The sequence below is a fragment of the Struthio camelus genome, chromosome 2 (assembly GCF_040807025.1).
Source record: "Struthio camelus isolate bStrCam1 chromosome 2, bStrCam1.hap1, whole genome shotgun sequence".
In the NCBI taxonomy this organism is placed as follows: domain Eukaryota; kingdom Metazoa; phylum Chordata; class Aves; order Struthioniformes; family Struthionidae; genus Struthio; species Struthio camelus.
In genome coordinates this window covers 54,836,979-54,850,514 of record NC_090943.1, presented here as the reverse complement: position 1 = coordinate 54,850,514, position 13,536 = coordinate 54,836,979, and the positions used below count along the sequence as shown (strand labels likewise).

At 39.7% G+C, this 13,536-nt stretch overlaps 1 protein-coding gene across 11 annotated transcripts in view; it reads left to right on the top strand.

The window, feature by feature from the left end:
- Positions 1-13,536, top strand: part of PDE1C (phosphodiesterase 1C) — a 411,928-nt gene that overhangs the window by 345,765 nt on the left and 52,627 nt on the right. Inside the window, exon 18 of one of the 11 annotated variants that reach the window (XM_068935843.1) lies at positions 5,250-12,402. The exons of the other annotated variants lie outside the window; for them this stretch is intronic. Within the exon in view, the coding sequence (XP_068791944.1) occupies positions 5,250-5,263 (14 nt within the window). The 3' untranslated portion in view covers positions 5,264-12,402. Of the gene's footprint in view, positions 1-5,249; positions 12,403-13,536 lie in introns of those variants that run through there. 11 annotated transcript variants of the gene reach the window in all.

Sequence of the window (13,536 nt, the reverse complement as noted above, 5' to 3'; positions counted from 1 at the left end):
ATAGCCTTATCCTAATTAAGCTAAGGCTTAACTGTTGTGGTTAAGGTTCATCATATTTAAAGTGTCAGAGAAATAGGAGTAAGAAATGAGATTTTATTCCTAATTTTAACCAGTACAAATATTTCTAAACTGTCTTGAAAGCTGGAAATTCTTAAAAAAAAAAAAAAATATATATATATATATATATATATATATTTCAGGGAAAATCCTCATAGGAATATGATATTTGATGTAAACTTTGAAAAGTTTGGGAAACTATCAATTTAGTTTACAAATTTGAATTTTTTTAAAATCTTTTTTTATTTATGCAGTATTTTAAAAACTATTTTGTGAGAACTTGTTTTCCTTTAATAAGTGAGGGCAGAGGCTAATTTCAAACACCATCTCAGCTTTCCTAAGAACGCTCAAACAGCTACACTAGGCCAAACCAGAAGTCACTTTAGCTCTCCCATCACCTATCTGATAACATTTTGTATTTGAGATCTTAATGAACAGAGAACAAAAACAGAGCAAAACTTTCCCGGCACCTTCCCAACATCCAGAGATTTAAGGCAGAGGTCAAATCTTTGAATTCAGTGGCCCCCAATGGATTTTTCTTCCACTAATTTGTCTAATTATCTTCTGAATCCTAGTACACTTTTGGTATGCGCATCCCGAGGCAGTGCAATTCAAAATTTACTCAGGCATTACGTGAAAATAACATCATCCTGTTTGTTTCAAATTTACTACTTGATAATTTAATTTGATACTTCTTGTAGTATGAGAAACACTGAATAATTGTTCCCTATTCACTTTCTCAGCACTGCTCTTAATTTCATTAACCTTTTATCAGGTTCTCTGTGCAGCTTTCCCTTTTCAGGTTACAGAGTTCTAGTGTGTTTAAACTCGTCTGTTTAATTTTCTGTCAGGTGGAAGCTCTTTGATATCTGCTGTTTCTGTATGTTAGAATGTAACACTGCAACAGTTTGTGCTGCACGCTACTGATACTGGTATGGGATGAGAGCAACTGATTTTAATAGCAATGAGAAGACTTGTAAGATTCAATTTTTTCCCCTAAATTTTCCAAAATAAAATAGTAGTAGTATCTCAGGGTAAAGCTATTTGGTAGTGTGGTCGGGTTCTGCCACCCTATAGTAATAGTCATGCAGCGTGCTAAGAAGGTCAGATTTGTACATGCTAAGCACTACTTTTTCACAAGTGAGCTGCAAGATTACCGCAATCTGCTTAGAAAGAAAATCCAAAGGTGTAATCCTGGATGATTATGGTGTCATCATGTGTCTCCTTCGTTATTAAATATGTTTATAATGTTGAAGGAATATAGAGTTGACAAGAGAAAAGAAGGAACATGCAATAAACTCAGGAACACTTTATTGATAAGGAGATGTATGCTACTCACCAGAGCAAACTTAGTAGTTTGTGTAAACTCGCTTGCCCATTAAATCCTTATTCCACATCACTCTGTCCTGCAGTTTGCATTCAGCTTTTTTTTTTTTTTTTTAGGAAAGAGAATAGCAAGGTTTTCTTTTAAAGAAAATTTAAAACTCACAGGACTGAGCCTTGCTTCCTGGCACAGCCCTGCACTGGAGGGTGGATGGCATTGCCCTGGGCTAGCTCCTGGGAGCACGTTGCTCTCTGCGGCTCTGGAGGGACGAGGGCAGGCATTTGGTGGAGGGGCAAAATAGGCCGACTCCAGAGACTGAACTGAGAGAAGTTAGCTTTTCATTTCCAGCTGGTGTAATTAGCATTGTGCTCGGTGAGGATCTGGGACTGTGAGTCATTACAGAACAGGCATGATTTTTGAGTCAGTCTAAACTCTCACCTCTGTCTAAATGTCTCTGGGGCTCTGTTCCTTTTCTCCGACTGGGTAGCAGATTGTAAAAGTTTGAATTAGACAGGCATAATAAATGCCAACTGTTCAAACTGGTAGTTCTTGTAAGGCCTCAGGACTCCTAAACGTTTGTTTTATCACAAAAAGAGAGGCAAGTGTGTGAGATTAATCGCTGATGGTGCAAAACCGACAGCCAGCTTCCTTGTGTATTGGTGTAGTTATTCACGGAATGGTTTTGTGTAAAGGCAAAGACAAACTGCTGTATATTTCCCCTTTGGCACGTCAGACTATATAGTATCATGGTAAATGCATACATTCGTGATCCAGTGAGTGCATGTTGAAAATGAAATAGTGTAAACTGCAAGCTGATAACAGAAATGGACTTAATAATCTTCTCGCAGTGGGAGCTGATATCACACGCAGAGCCCTAGGAGTTGCTGGTATTTGCCTTAGTGATCAAGGGGAGGGTCTATACTCAAGCTTGACAAACAGTATAAACTCAACAGTGACACTGGAGAACGGAGACATGCATTCAGATGAGGCTATTTCAGCTAATGAAATTCAATATATGCCAAGTGAACTACTTAAAGTCTTCCTGTGTACAGAGCACTGCATATTCGTTCTTTTTCCTCTTTCAATTATCTCTGTTAATACATACTAATATTTGCACTGGATCTATTGTGCTGAAATGAAAAAGAGGCTGAATCATATCCAAGGTTAGGGTAGTCTTAGGCAAGCTATTTTGTATCCAAAGGGAAATTCAGCGAGGAAGCCAACACATTTGCTCCACCAAGTAGAAAAGCAATTTAAAGTAAATGTTGTACTAGAATGTTCTCATTGAAGCTGATGATGTGGCTTAACAGAAGCAAAATGCAATATATTACTCAGTTCTCTGCAGGGAACTTCTAGAGTCTGGGGAAAAAAAAAAACATTGTATTTTTCCCTGTTTCATTAAGGGGGATGGGAGGGGTGAAAAGAGATAGTCTGTGAGTATGGATGGCAAAGGAACGGAAGATGGCACACTGGGTGGTACTTTCAGCTCTGCGTCAGATTCCAGCTGTGATTCAGCAAATCATTTAAGAGATTCAGAAATAACGACCGCCCAAAGCTGTCATTTCAGCCAGTTAATGGACCTGTTCCTTCCCTTCTTTTGGGTCAGTATCTTCTCCTTAGTATCTCCTTAATGATATATCTCACACGAGTATTATGATCCCTTTAATGACAGTACATCAGGCTGAACTTTTTAGACGGGAGACATCAGGAAAGTGTAGTGCTATTGTTATAGTTGTTACTATTGCCCACTGTAGATTGTGCTCTCAGTAGTCTGGGAATGTGATAATCCAGTCTAAATAAAACGAAATGCTAAAAGCTTAGTTTTTTTACCATAGTGGCTTAGACTCACATCAGTAGGCAGGATATTATTGCAGCAACTTACAGTACACTATCCTAAAAGAAAAAAATGCCCCTGCTAACTACACAGTAGAAAAAGATGACACCAACTCACTGACAAATCTGTGCAGCCACTGCTATGCATTCATCAGAGGTAATATGATGCAGCAGTAAAGCCTTAAGGTCTTTGTCACTTCTTTCTTTCGCTGCCCAAATAAAAACAAAATTCCTCTAGACAGAAGAAACTGGTTTTTGAAAGGCATGCAAAGACTTTCTGATAGAATCGCATCTTCCCAGGCAAGCACAGCCTTACAGGTAAATTGACCTCTTCTTCAGTTGAATTTCCTTGGGTGAGAGATGCCTTGTAATGCACTGGTAGTGCTCTGCCAATATCCGCGTTGTTAGAATAACAGTACCTAAGCAGAGTGCCAGGCATATTAAGGGAAATGGTTGGGCCAATGTAGACTAAAATATTAATGTACAGAGTGACCTTTTTCATCAGGAATAAAGAAAAAAGTTTCTTGACTTCATTTCTTCCCCAAGGAGATCTGTTCATTGTGACGATTCATGTGGTTTGACCACACAGAAATCAGTTGTGTTTGTACATTCAAGATGACGTTAGTCAAATATAGCCTAATTTTGAGGCTGAGGGAGTTACTAATGTTTGTCCAGAGAGTTAATTCTGTTAGCTCCAACTGATTGTTTTGGGTTTCTAAAGAGGTCAAGGAATTTAATTATCTCAGGCAAATGTAGAATCCTAAGTGCATATTTATATGTCTTATCTCTGCTGTAAGAGATGGTTTCTTAAATAACTGGTCCATATCTACCAGTCTTGTCAAAATTCATTGTACAACCAGATATAGTGTTATATTACGGTCAAGGGCAATATTAACAAGCTCTTCCTCCCGAAGATATTTTTCTATGTATTGTAAACTTGTAGCTTTGACAGCGTGTCTTTTCCTGCTATTGGCGCAGATGTCGTATGCAAGAGCCTGCTAAACTTTAGTTTGGCTGGCCATTCAGTGAGCAAGGATATAGCTTAACTCTACCAACATGTATTTTAATTTTTCTGTGCATTGCTTTGTTATTTTCTAGTTTACACCTGCAGATACTGTACAGAGACTGCCTTTGCTATTTGCTGCCGTGGGCAAATAGCTTCTGGAGATTAGAATGTCGCCATCAAATTCACAAGTCATTGTAATCTCATCAGAGATACAACTTTATGCTTACCATATCAAATTAGCTTTCAGTTATAGAGAAGTTGAGCAGGTTGTATAATGCACATGTTAGATGTTAGATCTCAGGCACCTATCTGTGCATGAAGTTGTGCTTTTCACAGAATCACAGAATCGTTTAGGTTGGAAGGAACCTCTGCAGATCATCTAGTCCAACCTCCCTGCTCAAGCAGGGTCCTCTAGAGCATATTGCCCAGGATCACACATCCAGACGGGTTATGAATATCTCCAGGGAAGGAGACTCTACTACCTCTCTGGGCAACCTGTTCCAATACTCTGTCACCCTCACAGTGAAGAATTTTTTTTGTTGCAAGGTCTTAGGGAGAAAGAGCCATAAAGATATGGCACTTCTGTGTTTGGAGCATTTTCTTTTCCTTACCCCAAAACACATGTACAGTGTTGTTGGTTTTATGGTCAAAAGTATATTGAAGTAGCTAGTGAGCAGGGTGTTCCAGAGAGCCCTAAACCGAAGAAACCTGATGGTTAGACCTCACTGAGTTCTGCTGCATGGTCTCAGTGATGCCAAAGGTTGACCTCCCACTGCTTTAAAGTGCCAGGAGTTTCACTTTGTGTAGGGCGGAACCCAGTCAAGTCAGCTTGATTAGCTGACTTAGCTTGGCTTAGCTTTGGTGCACCTTACCTTGTAGACTTTCAACAGTTAGGCAAACTCACACTGCTTGGAGGGAATGGGGCTGTCTAAACTGATACCCTTCTTTTTCTTCCCCAGAATACCTGCTCCTTGGACACAGGGAAGAAAGGCAGCATTTGACGCTTTTCTTTTTCTTTTTTTTTTCCAGATACAGAAGAGTAAAAAAAGTATATATATATAAAAAAAAAAGAGACTGCAAATTTCTTTCATCATTTTAGCTGAGCTTCTTCATTCCTGTTCTCCTCCTCCTTCCGCAAAGACCAGTTTCTGGGGAAGGCATTAAACAACTTTCAAAACACTCCTCCTCCCACTGGCTACTTCACAATTAATGACTCTGGGTTCTAGGGTGGGAGCCTTGTTTTGGGGGTTGGTTTTGTTTTTATTTGTTTGGTCATGTGTGTGTGTGTTTACTTTTTTGTTGTTTTAGGGAACTTTTTGTTAAAAAAAGTCTGGTGGTTTCCTGATGCAAATGATTCCGTTTTCTGGACAGGTCAAGCGAATAGATGAAGGCCATCTTCAAAAGTCAGTATTGCTGTGCTTCAGCCTGTGAAACTCACATTAAGATGATGCAAAAGAATATCAAAAATCATTGGAAGAAACTTGATGATATTTCACTTTTTTTTCCTTTTTCCCCAAGAGTCTTTCCAACTGCCAGTAGACAGAGAATTTGACTTAAGTTGTACGCTCGCTAAAAAGATTTTGTTCATATGAGTGGAGAATTTGTAGCGTTAATTGTCCATTTTTTAGGATGTGATGCTTTTCCTGCGTGATACAGTGATAGCAAAATGTTTTTGTTCCTAAACTGCAGGTAAACTCACTCAATCCTTGATTTTATTGTGTTTTTGCAGTTAATGAAAGGAAAGAAGAATCAACAAAAGTGGTACGCCCTTGGGGCAAATTTTGTTGTCAGACTCCGAGCGTGTGTAGTTCTTGACGTGTCTGCCTTAACTAGAGATTACAAATAATGAGCTGTTTCCCACATTTGTACGTGGGCTACCTGTAACGGCTCTTTGTCTGACCTGAAGTTCTAAGAAAAGAAGGGCAGCAGGGAATCACACAGATCAATTCTTACTTTCATCTCAGTGTGACATTTCTTTCATCACTGATTGAATGGACAGGCCAAAGGAAAGGAAAAGGATTATTGGAGAAGTATGGACAGAGAGAAACAAAATGAAACAGTGTGTCCTAAATACACTGCTGGAATCAGTAGACAGAACTGGGGCATCCAGTGGAGCTTGGCACATGGAAAGCAGCCATCATTTTGGCCCATTTTAAAAAGGAAATGTGAAAACTAACTTGCTCACGCCTTGATTCAGGAAAGTATCTTTTTATGAAGAGTGTTAAACATTTATGTAAGTGCTTTTCTGGCTTGGGATCTTGGTAGGGAAGCAATTAATTATAAGTAATTTTACCTGTCTGTGTGGAAATCAAGACATGCATATATATGCATACACTTGTTTGCTACCTAACTCCCTTTGTATTCAGGATGCAATCTTGCTGTGCTAATCTTGTATGTATTTTACAAGGAATTGGACTGCTGCCATGGCTCTTCACTATGTAGAGAACATGCAAAGCATTGGCTCAGGAAGGTAACTCATTCTCGTGTTCAAAAGCACAGGAGTTTTACCACCAGCCTATATTAGAGCTTAGGTCTTTGTTCCTGCTTAAACTGTTCGGATACAGGGATGAACTTCACATTACACTAGCAAAAGTCACACCACTGAGCTCAGCCTATATCCACATTTAAACATGAATACTTTCTCACTCAGGAGTGTTTGTATCTGGGGTTTTGATTATTGAGGCTAGATATACATTTTGAGGTTTTTTTTTTTTTCAGACACCAAAGTTTGAGTTTGTTCAAAGCCAGAGATGTAGATTAGGTTCATGTTATGAAAAGGTTGCACTTAATTCCATATTTTCAGAAGGAAGACATACAAAAATAGCTCTTGCAGTTCTCAGAACTCACAGTTAGCTGCACTGTACTGGCTCGTTTAAATAAAACAAACATAAGGGCACAGAGCATTCCCATTTGTGAGCTCCTGGTTCAATGGTAGCTCTGTGCGCATATCCTGGGGTAGATTTACTGAGGAAAGAAGGGGTGCTAAGAGGACAGTGGCCTCACAAGCGGTACAGAGTGCACTCCCTGTCGTGCGATGGGGAAAGGGCTGTGTCATCCCACAGCACTTTCCCACCTCCCCTTTCCACCCACCGTCGGCATGCAGCCCCGATAAGAGCAGTAGAATATGAGATCCGTCAGCAGACTCTCTAATGGGATATTGATGGAATATCATTAATACAGAGCTAAACACCACACTGATGACTGAATCCCTGAAGTAAGAGGGAACATACCCTGGTGAAGATTTAGTCAATTTTTTTTTAAAGTTACCTTACATAGTGTACAGTGATTAAAAATGCCTTAGGTCATGCAGACTGGAATAATTTAAAAATGAAGATCTTTTTCCTCATTTACTTCTGATATTTGTTTTCTTTCTTTCTGGGACTGACTCCTTTCAGATAGTGAGGCAAGACAGCTTTATTCTCATCTGGTCAGTCCTTACTTCTCGTGCATTGGCCCAAAGATGTGAAATCAGCTGGAAAAGGCTTTTTCCTTGACTGTCAAAGTTATTCACCACTGGCAGAAACTAACAAGGGAATTGGTGGATTTGCCGTCTCTTGGGGCTGCAGATCCAAACTGGATGCTGTTCTGGAAGAAATGCTATAGTCAAAGAAGTTGCTAATCTCAGCACAGAGTATGTAGTAAAAAGTTTTGCAATATTCAGATGGTCAGATTTAGCTCTAAGATTTTCCTGCTCTCTTTAACGTGTCTGAGTATGGTACAGTGGATTATTAGCATTTTTTATATATTTTTATTATGACTTAAAAGTCCCCATGAAGTCTCTTCTGTTAGCTTGGAACTATATAAAATGAAATGCAGAGATTGAGAGTCTACAAAGAGACTAGGCCAGGTGGAAGAATCTGTCATGGGGGTCTCTTCCCAGGATTGCACCTACATGACGATATTCTGATTATCCGCCTCCCTGGAGCACTCTGCGGCATTGTGCTAGTGCATTGTGAGCCAAGGAATGGTATGTTTAGACACCTCCCAATTAAACTAGAGATCAGCCACTGTGCGATTGTGTAAAAAAATAATAAAAGTTAAAAAAAAATTACAGAACTGCTTTCTTTTATTTTATTCCACCAAAGGAAGAAAGAAAGAAGGAAAGGGGTTAGGTCTTTATCAGCTAATGGCATGGCCTCCATTTATAGAGAGTGAGAAAAGATTTCTGTTGTTACATCCAGGGGAAAGTTAGATAAGGATGTATAGAAATTACATTTTCAGCTGCCTTCCTTCTCCAGCATCTTTGAGATTATACAAGTAAGGGATAAGCCAGAAAAGCGGAAAATATATGGCCCATAATGCTGGCCTCATGCTGAAATGCAGCAAACTTATTTGGGAGTGCCCACAAGTAGGCACTAAAGGGTCTTATAGGGTCAGAGAGCACCTTATGGAGGGAGGCATAGACGGGGAGGTTGTGTGCTGCTCAGATGGCATGCTTCTGCCTCTACAAGGGAACTGAATATACTCTCCCAAAGCTTTGACTTCCTGGATGAGCACCAGACACCTTTTACCTCCCAGAAACTGTTGCCTAATGTAGGAGGGAGAATCCAGAGACTTCACCCCCTTAAAATAGGGGGGGCCTATCATAGGAAGTATCCCTGCCAATGTTTTCTCCTTTAGCTAGGAATGGTCTTGAGGAAATTAGTAGACCTCTCTGACTTAGCACTTGAGCTCCTGACCATGTGATAAGTTTAAAAAAAAAAAAAAAGCAATCTGTCATTATCCTGTTCATTACTTTAATGACTCAAAGGGTGACAGTTCTCTGGTCTGCACTCAAGCAGTGATGTGAACTATGTGTTTCTGTTACAACACTCAAGAAGTGTTCACACATGGGAGAAAAGGTATTTGTTTATTTTAAGCTTTTTAGATCAAAATGGCTGATGCACCCTTTCAAAATCATAGGATCAAGTACTTAAGCCTACCAGCTTTCCTTAAAAGCTACACAACTTCTTTTGTCTAAGTTACATAGTCAGATTTCTGCATTTCCTGATAAAAAGGTGATAGATATCACCATTGCTGTCCATGGAAAGGAAAAAGGATAGTTGCCATAAATCAACTTTTTTGCTGCAGAGGCAATAAATAGGTGGGAGATTAAAATAAAATCAAAAAAAAGCGTTGCTATTTTAGGCTTAAATCATATTTCAAAGTAGTCAAGTAGACTGATGCTTACCGAAAAGTGCACCCTTTTATGTAGCTTGAGCTGCTATATATTTATACAGTAGGATGTACAGTAGAAAAACAAATCTGGAATTTGGGAGTCTGGTTCCTCACTGGTGAATGGAAGAGGCAAATTCTTCTTTCTCACTGCTTTGTTTCTTAAACATAAATTTGTAGTTTAGAGAGAAACTTTCTAAAATGTAGTTGCTTATGTCAGAGCAAAGTGGTATACGGGGGAGTTTTTACAACCTACCATTTGAATATACAAGTGTTGCCATATCCACACACAAAGGTCATACATGCTCAGTCTAGAAGCAAAAATAGTTCAAACTAGACAGTTTTTAGTATGGTAGAGAAAGCTGCTTTGTAATCAGGAGATCCTTGAGCTCGCCTAGTTAAAGGGAATAGCAAATACTTTCATTGTTAGTCCTTGCAGATTCTGCAATGGATCTCAGAGCTGGTATTTAATGAAAAAACGCAGTAATCCATTCAGAGTAGAAATGATGGAAACTGACTGGGAAAGTACTCTTACACCTCGGCTAGAATAAACTAGTCTATCTCCAGGAACTCATGAGATGGTCTTAAATATTTCTTATTGGCTCATTTTTCCTTGCGGATCATTTTGTAATAACGAAGCTTATCCTCTGCTGATCTATATTATATGTATGTTAACCATTTATACTCAGCAAATGACAGCACAATCAAATCCTTTTCTTTTACTTTCTTTTAATCTATCACCTCTTGCAGTAATTAAAAGCGAAAGAGTGACCCTGTGCTTTCCCATATGTGGAACCAGTGCCGATGTCAAGAGATGTATTGGTGTGATGTCTGAAAGTCAGCATGCAAATCTGGTAACACCCCAGCTGATGCTGTTAAAGAGCCTCGATTATATTTTATAGCCTCTCTGCAAATTGCTGGGGAGAGCAGCTGTCGCTGCTGACCAGGTAGAAGGAGAAAAAAAACCTTATGCTTTCATGTTTTAAAGCATAAATTCTGCTCCCGCTGAGGAGGGTAAAGAAGTTTATCCCACAGCACGAGCAGGTCTGCTTCGGTCTCAGTTTAACATCAGGTGTACGGCCGAGTGTGATCCTCACCCTGCTTCCACAGACAGACGAGTTTTGTAATCCCAAACACCCCTTTCTCTGCCTGATTACTGTGACCAGAGTATGAGCACAGCATGTGACCAGTGCTGATGGCACTTTTGTCTGTTAGAATGAAACGTAGTCCATGCATTTCCGTTGGCTGAGTCCATCTTTTCTCCTTGTCATTCAATTTCCCTTTTTTCCTAAACAGACATAGAGATTTCCGATCTGTACCCCAGCACGACTGTGATGCACATTTTCAGCCCTGTGCCGCTCTTAGAGGCATGAGCTCTCTGCTCCGGTAACTTGAGCAGAGGATGGAAAAAATGGAGCTACTTCCAGACAAACTGGCTCAGGACTCGAAGCCGTGAAAGCCTCCCAGTCCACAGCCCAGTCTTAGCTAATTTGCTCTAGTATCTAAGCACACAACAGCATGCACTCACAAGCCTCATGGCACGCTCTTGGCATTTGGCGTTCTTTTGATTGCTTTCCAGTGCATGTGTATAGGCTGTTGTGTACTCGTAATCCCCCCAGTTTTAGAAGCTATCCAGTGGTAGGAGGAATATATGTAATCCCATTGTCTCTGCTGGTGGTTGTAGGAGTGCATATTTCAAACAAAATTACTTATGGCCATTGGGGTTTTCTAGTGATAAAGCCTAGCAGTAGAATGGCAGAGTGGGTGTTTTCCTTTTCTTCTTGCTTGGATGATATTTTTATACAATTTTATATGCAATTTTTTTAAATATTTGCTATTTTTATTGTAGGGTTCTGGTTGGGGTTTTACTAGAACTTCTGGTTGTCTACAGGCCCAGATTCTCACAGGAATATTTTCCTTCCCTTTCCTCCCTCTTCTTCCCCTATAGGCAAAAGCCATTGCGTTTGCAGCATCAGCTTACAGCAAAATAACACCTAGGGCCTGATCACTCTTTTAGTTGCACTGAAATCGAAGGAAGTTGCATGCAAGGTCCTGCTAGTCCCACTGCGGCATCTGGGGCCAAAGGCTACATAGCTGAAATACGTGCATCTTGTTAAATGCAGGGCAGTTCTGTGTAAAGCCAATGTATCAGGGTAGTGCTGTCTTCCTTTGCTGTGGTAGGAGTTGCTTCCACTACAATATATTTAAATAGGAAAATCTCTCTCTGTTACTATAATGCTACTTTTTGCAGCCACTTTAATGAGTAGACACTTTAAGGCGCACTGGCTACCTTCAGCAGGGAGAAAGGGTGAGCATTATGGCTTATCTGTGACAGTAGATTTCACTGCTCTTTGCTTAAAAATATAGTGACAGGTCCTAATGAAGCTAAGGAATGTTAAACCTATTCGTAAGGGGGGATAAGGGGAAATTAACCAAATTCAAGGATCTTGGTCTTGTAAAATAATGTTTTCTCAGCTGGCATTCTGCAGGGAATTCTGTGTATGAAGTTGAAGATAAACTGTAGAGTATGTTTTTATTAGCAGAATTGATAATGGAGATTCTTGAACTCCATTCAAGAGTCCATTTAGTTCAGTTGAACTGAAGCAAACAATGTACACCTGTCCTCTAACATTTTTCAAGGAAGCAAGAGGAAGGTTATTACGCTATTTTGCACCAGGGGATAGAAGACAAATCAAAATCCGTTTTGAAAGCAAAATTCAATGCAAGTTTGCTCTTGGGACTGGGTGGGTAGGCTAACCAAAAAACCTATTTGGTTTGTAAAGACTCAATAAGGAGAAAAAAAAATGCAAAGCTGATATGAATCATGCCATGTAATGCCAAGTATTCTCAACTGTTCTGAGAATAATTTTAAACAATATGTATTTATTGTTAGTTCCTTATTTGAAAGAAGAGGCTTGTGGTCTCTAAATGTATAAAACATTTTTCAACATTCCAGTTTTTCTGTAACTGAGTCCATGTATGTTCATCCTATTACCAAATAAAAACAATGAAGTCTGCTCCATTTGCATTTAAGTGGTAGAAGGATTGATTTTGTTCTGGTGCTATCTACATCCAGTCCAGGCATGGGACTTGCCATTTGTTTTCCGGTATCCAGCTCTAGAGTACTAGCAGAGTACTAGTCAATAATCAACTATTTTTTAGCATAATGGGATCGTTGCTTGGACAGCATCCATTGCTCAGCACAAACCTCTATGAGGAGGATGAGTTAGTGGTATTATCTCATTTCTAAAGACAGGACAATTGTGGTAGAGGGTGGAAATAGTTTGTTTAAGGAATCTGAGGTAAATGTCCAACTTTTTGGAGATTAGACTTGTTAACCTCACGAGTCCCCTTTTCTCCAGATGACAATGTCCTTTGGTTTTCGTTAATCCCAATTTCAGCCTGCCCTCTTGCACTGACCGTGTCTGTTTGTGAATATATGACATGTGCCTGAAATCGGAGATGCTGTGGGTGTGCTCATTCTCACTACAATTGTGAGACTGTTGAATCTGGTTTCAAAATGAAATGTTGCTGTATATTCTGAAACCAAATAGCTTCTGAGGGGAGGTTACATTCTGATTTCAACTTCCTAACCTTCATGTCTGACTTAAAAACGATAGATTTTTTGTTTCAAATCCCAAGCATATTTATTGAGTGGCAGCAAACAGTGTTGCTGTCTTTGGTTAAATGTGTGTTTTATGGTTTAAATAGGGGGAAAATGCTGTCTCCAAGAATACACATAATTGCCTTGTGAAGGTAATCACAGAGGATGATGATGATCCCACATTTACAGTGGCAGAGCCTGTCAAAGCATTGCATTGACTCTGTCTGTGTTCGAACGTGAAGATATCCCCAGTCTCTGGGTCTCTTTAGGAAGACTGAAGTCACAGCCCATAAGGGCATCTAAACCAACAACAGAGGACTCATGCCCACTGAAACACTTGCTCACATCACTTTTTTCTGTGTCACTTGGAGCATGAGTATCGATCCCACAGGGCTGGTGCCCTGTGCTCCGGTACTACATCTCTACATACCATCTTCTACAAAGTAAATTATTCCACAGGTAGACTTTGGAGGTATTTACAAAGCACTACACAAATAATGAATAGAATTTTCCCATACTGTTGCTGTTTTTCCAGTCTTTTGCTCTAAAAAAGCCCAA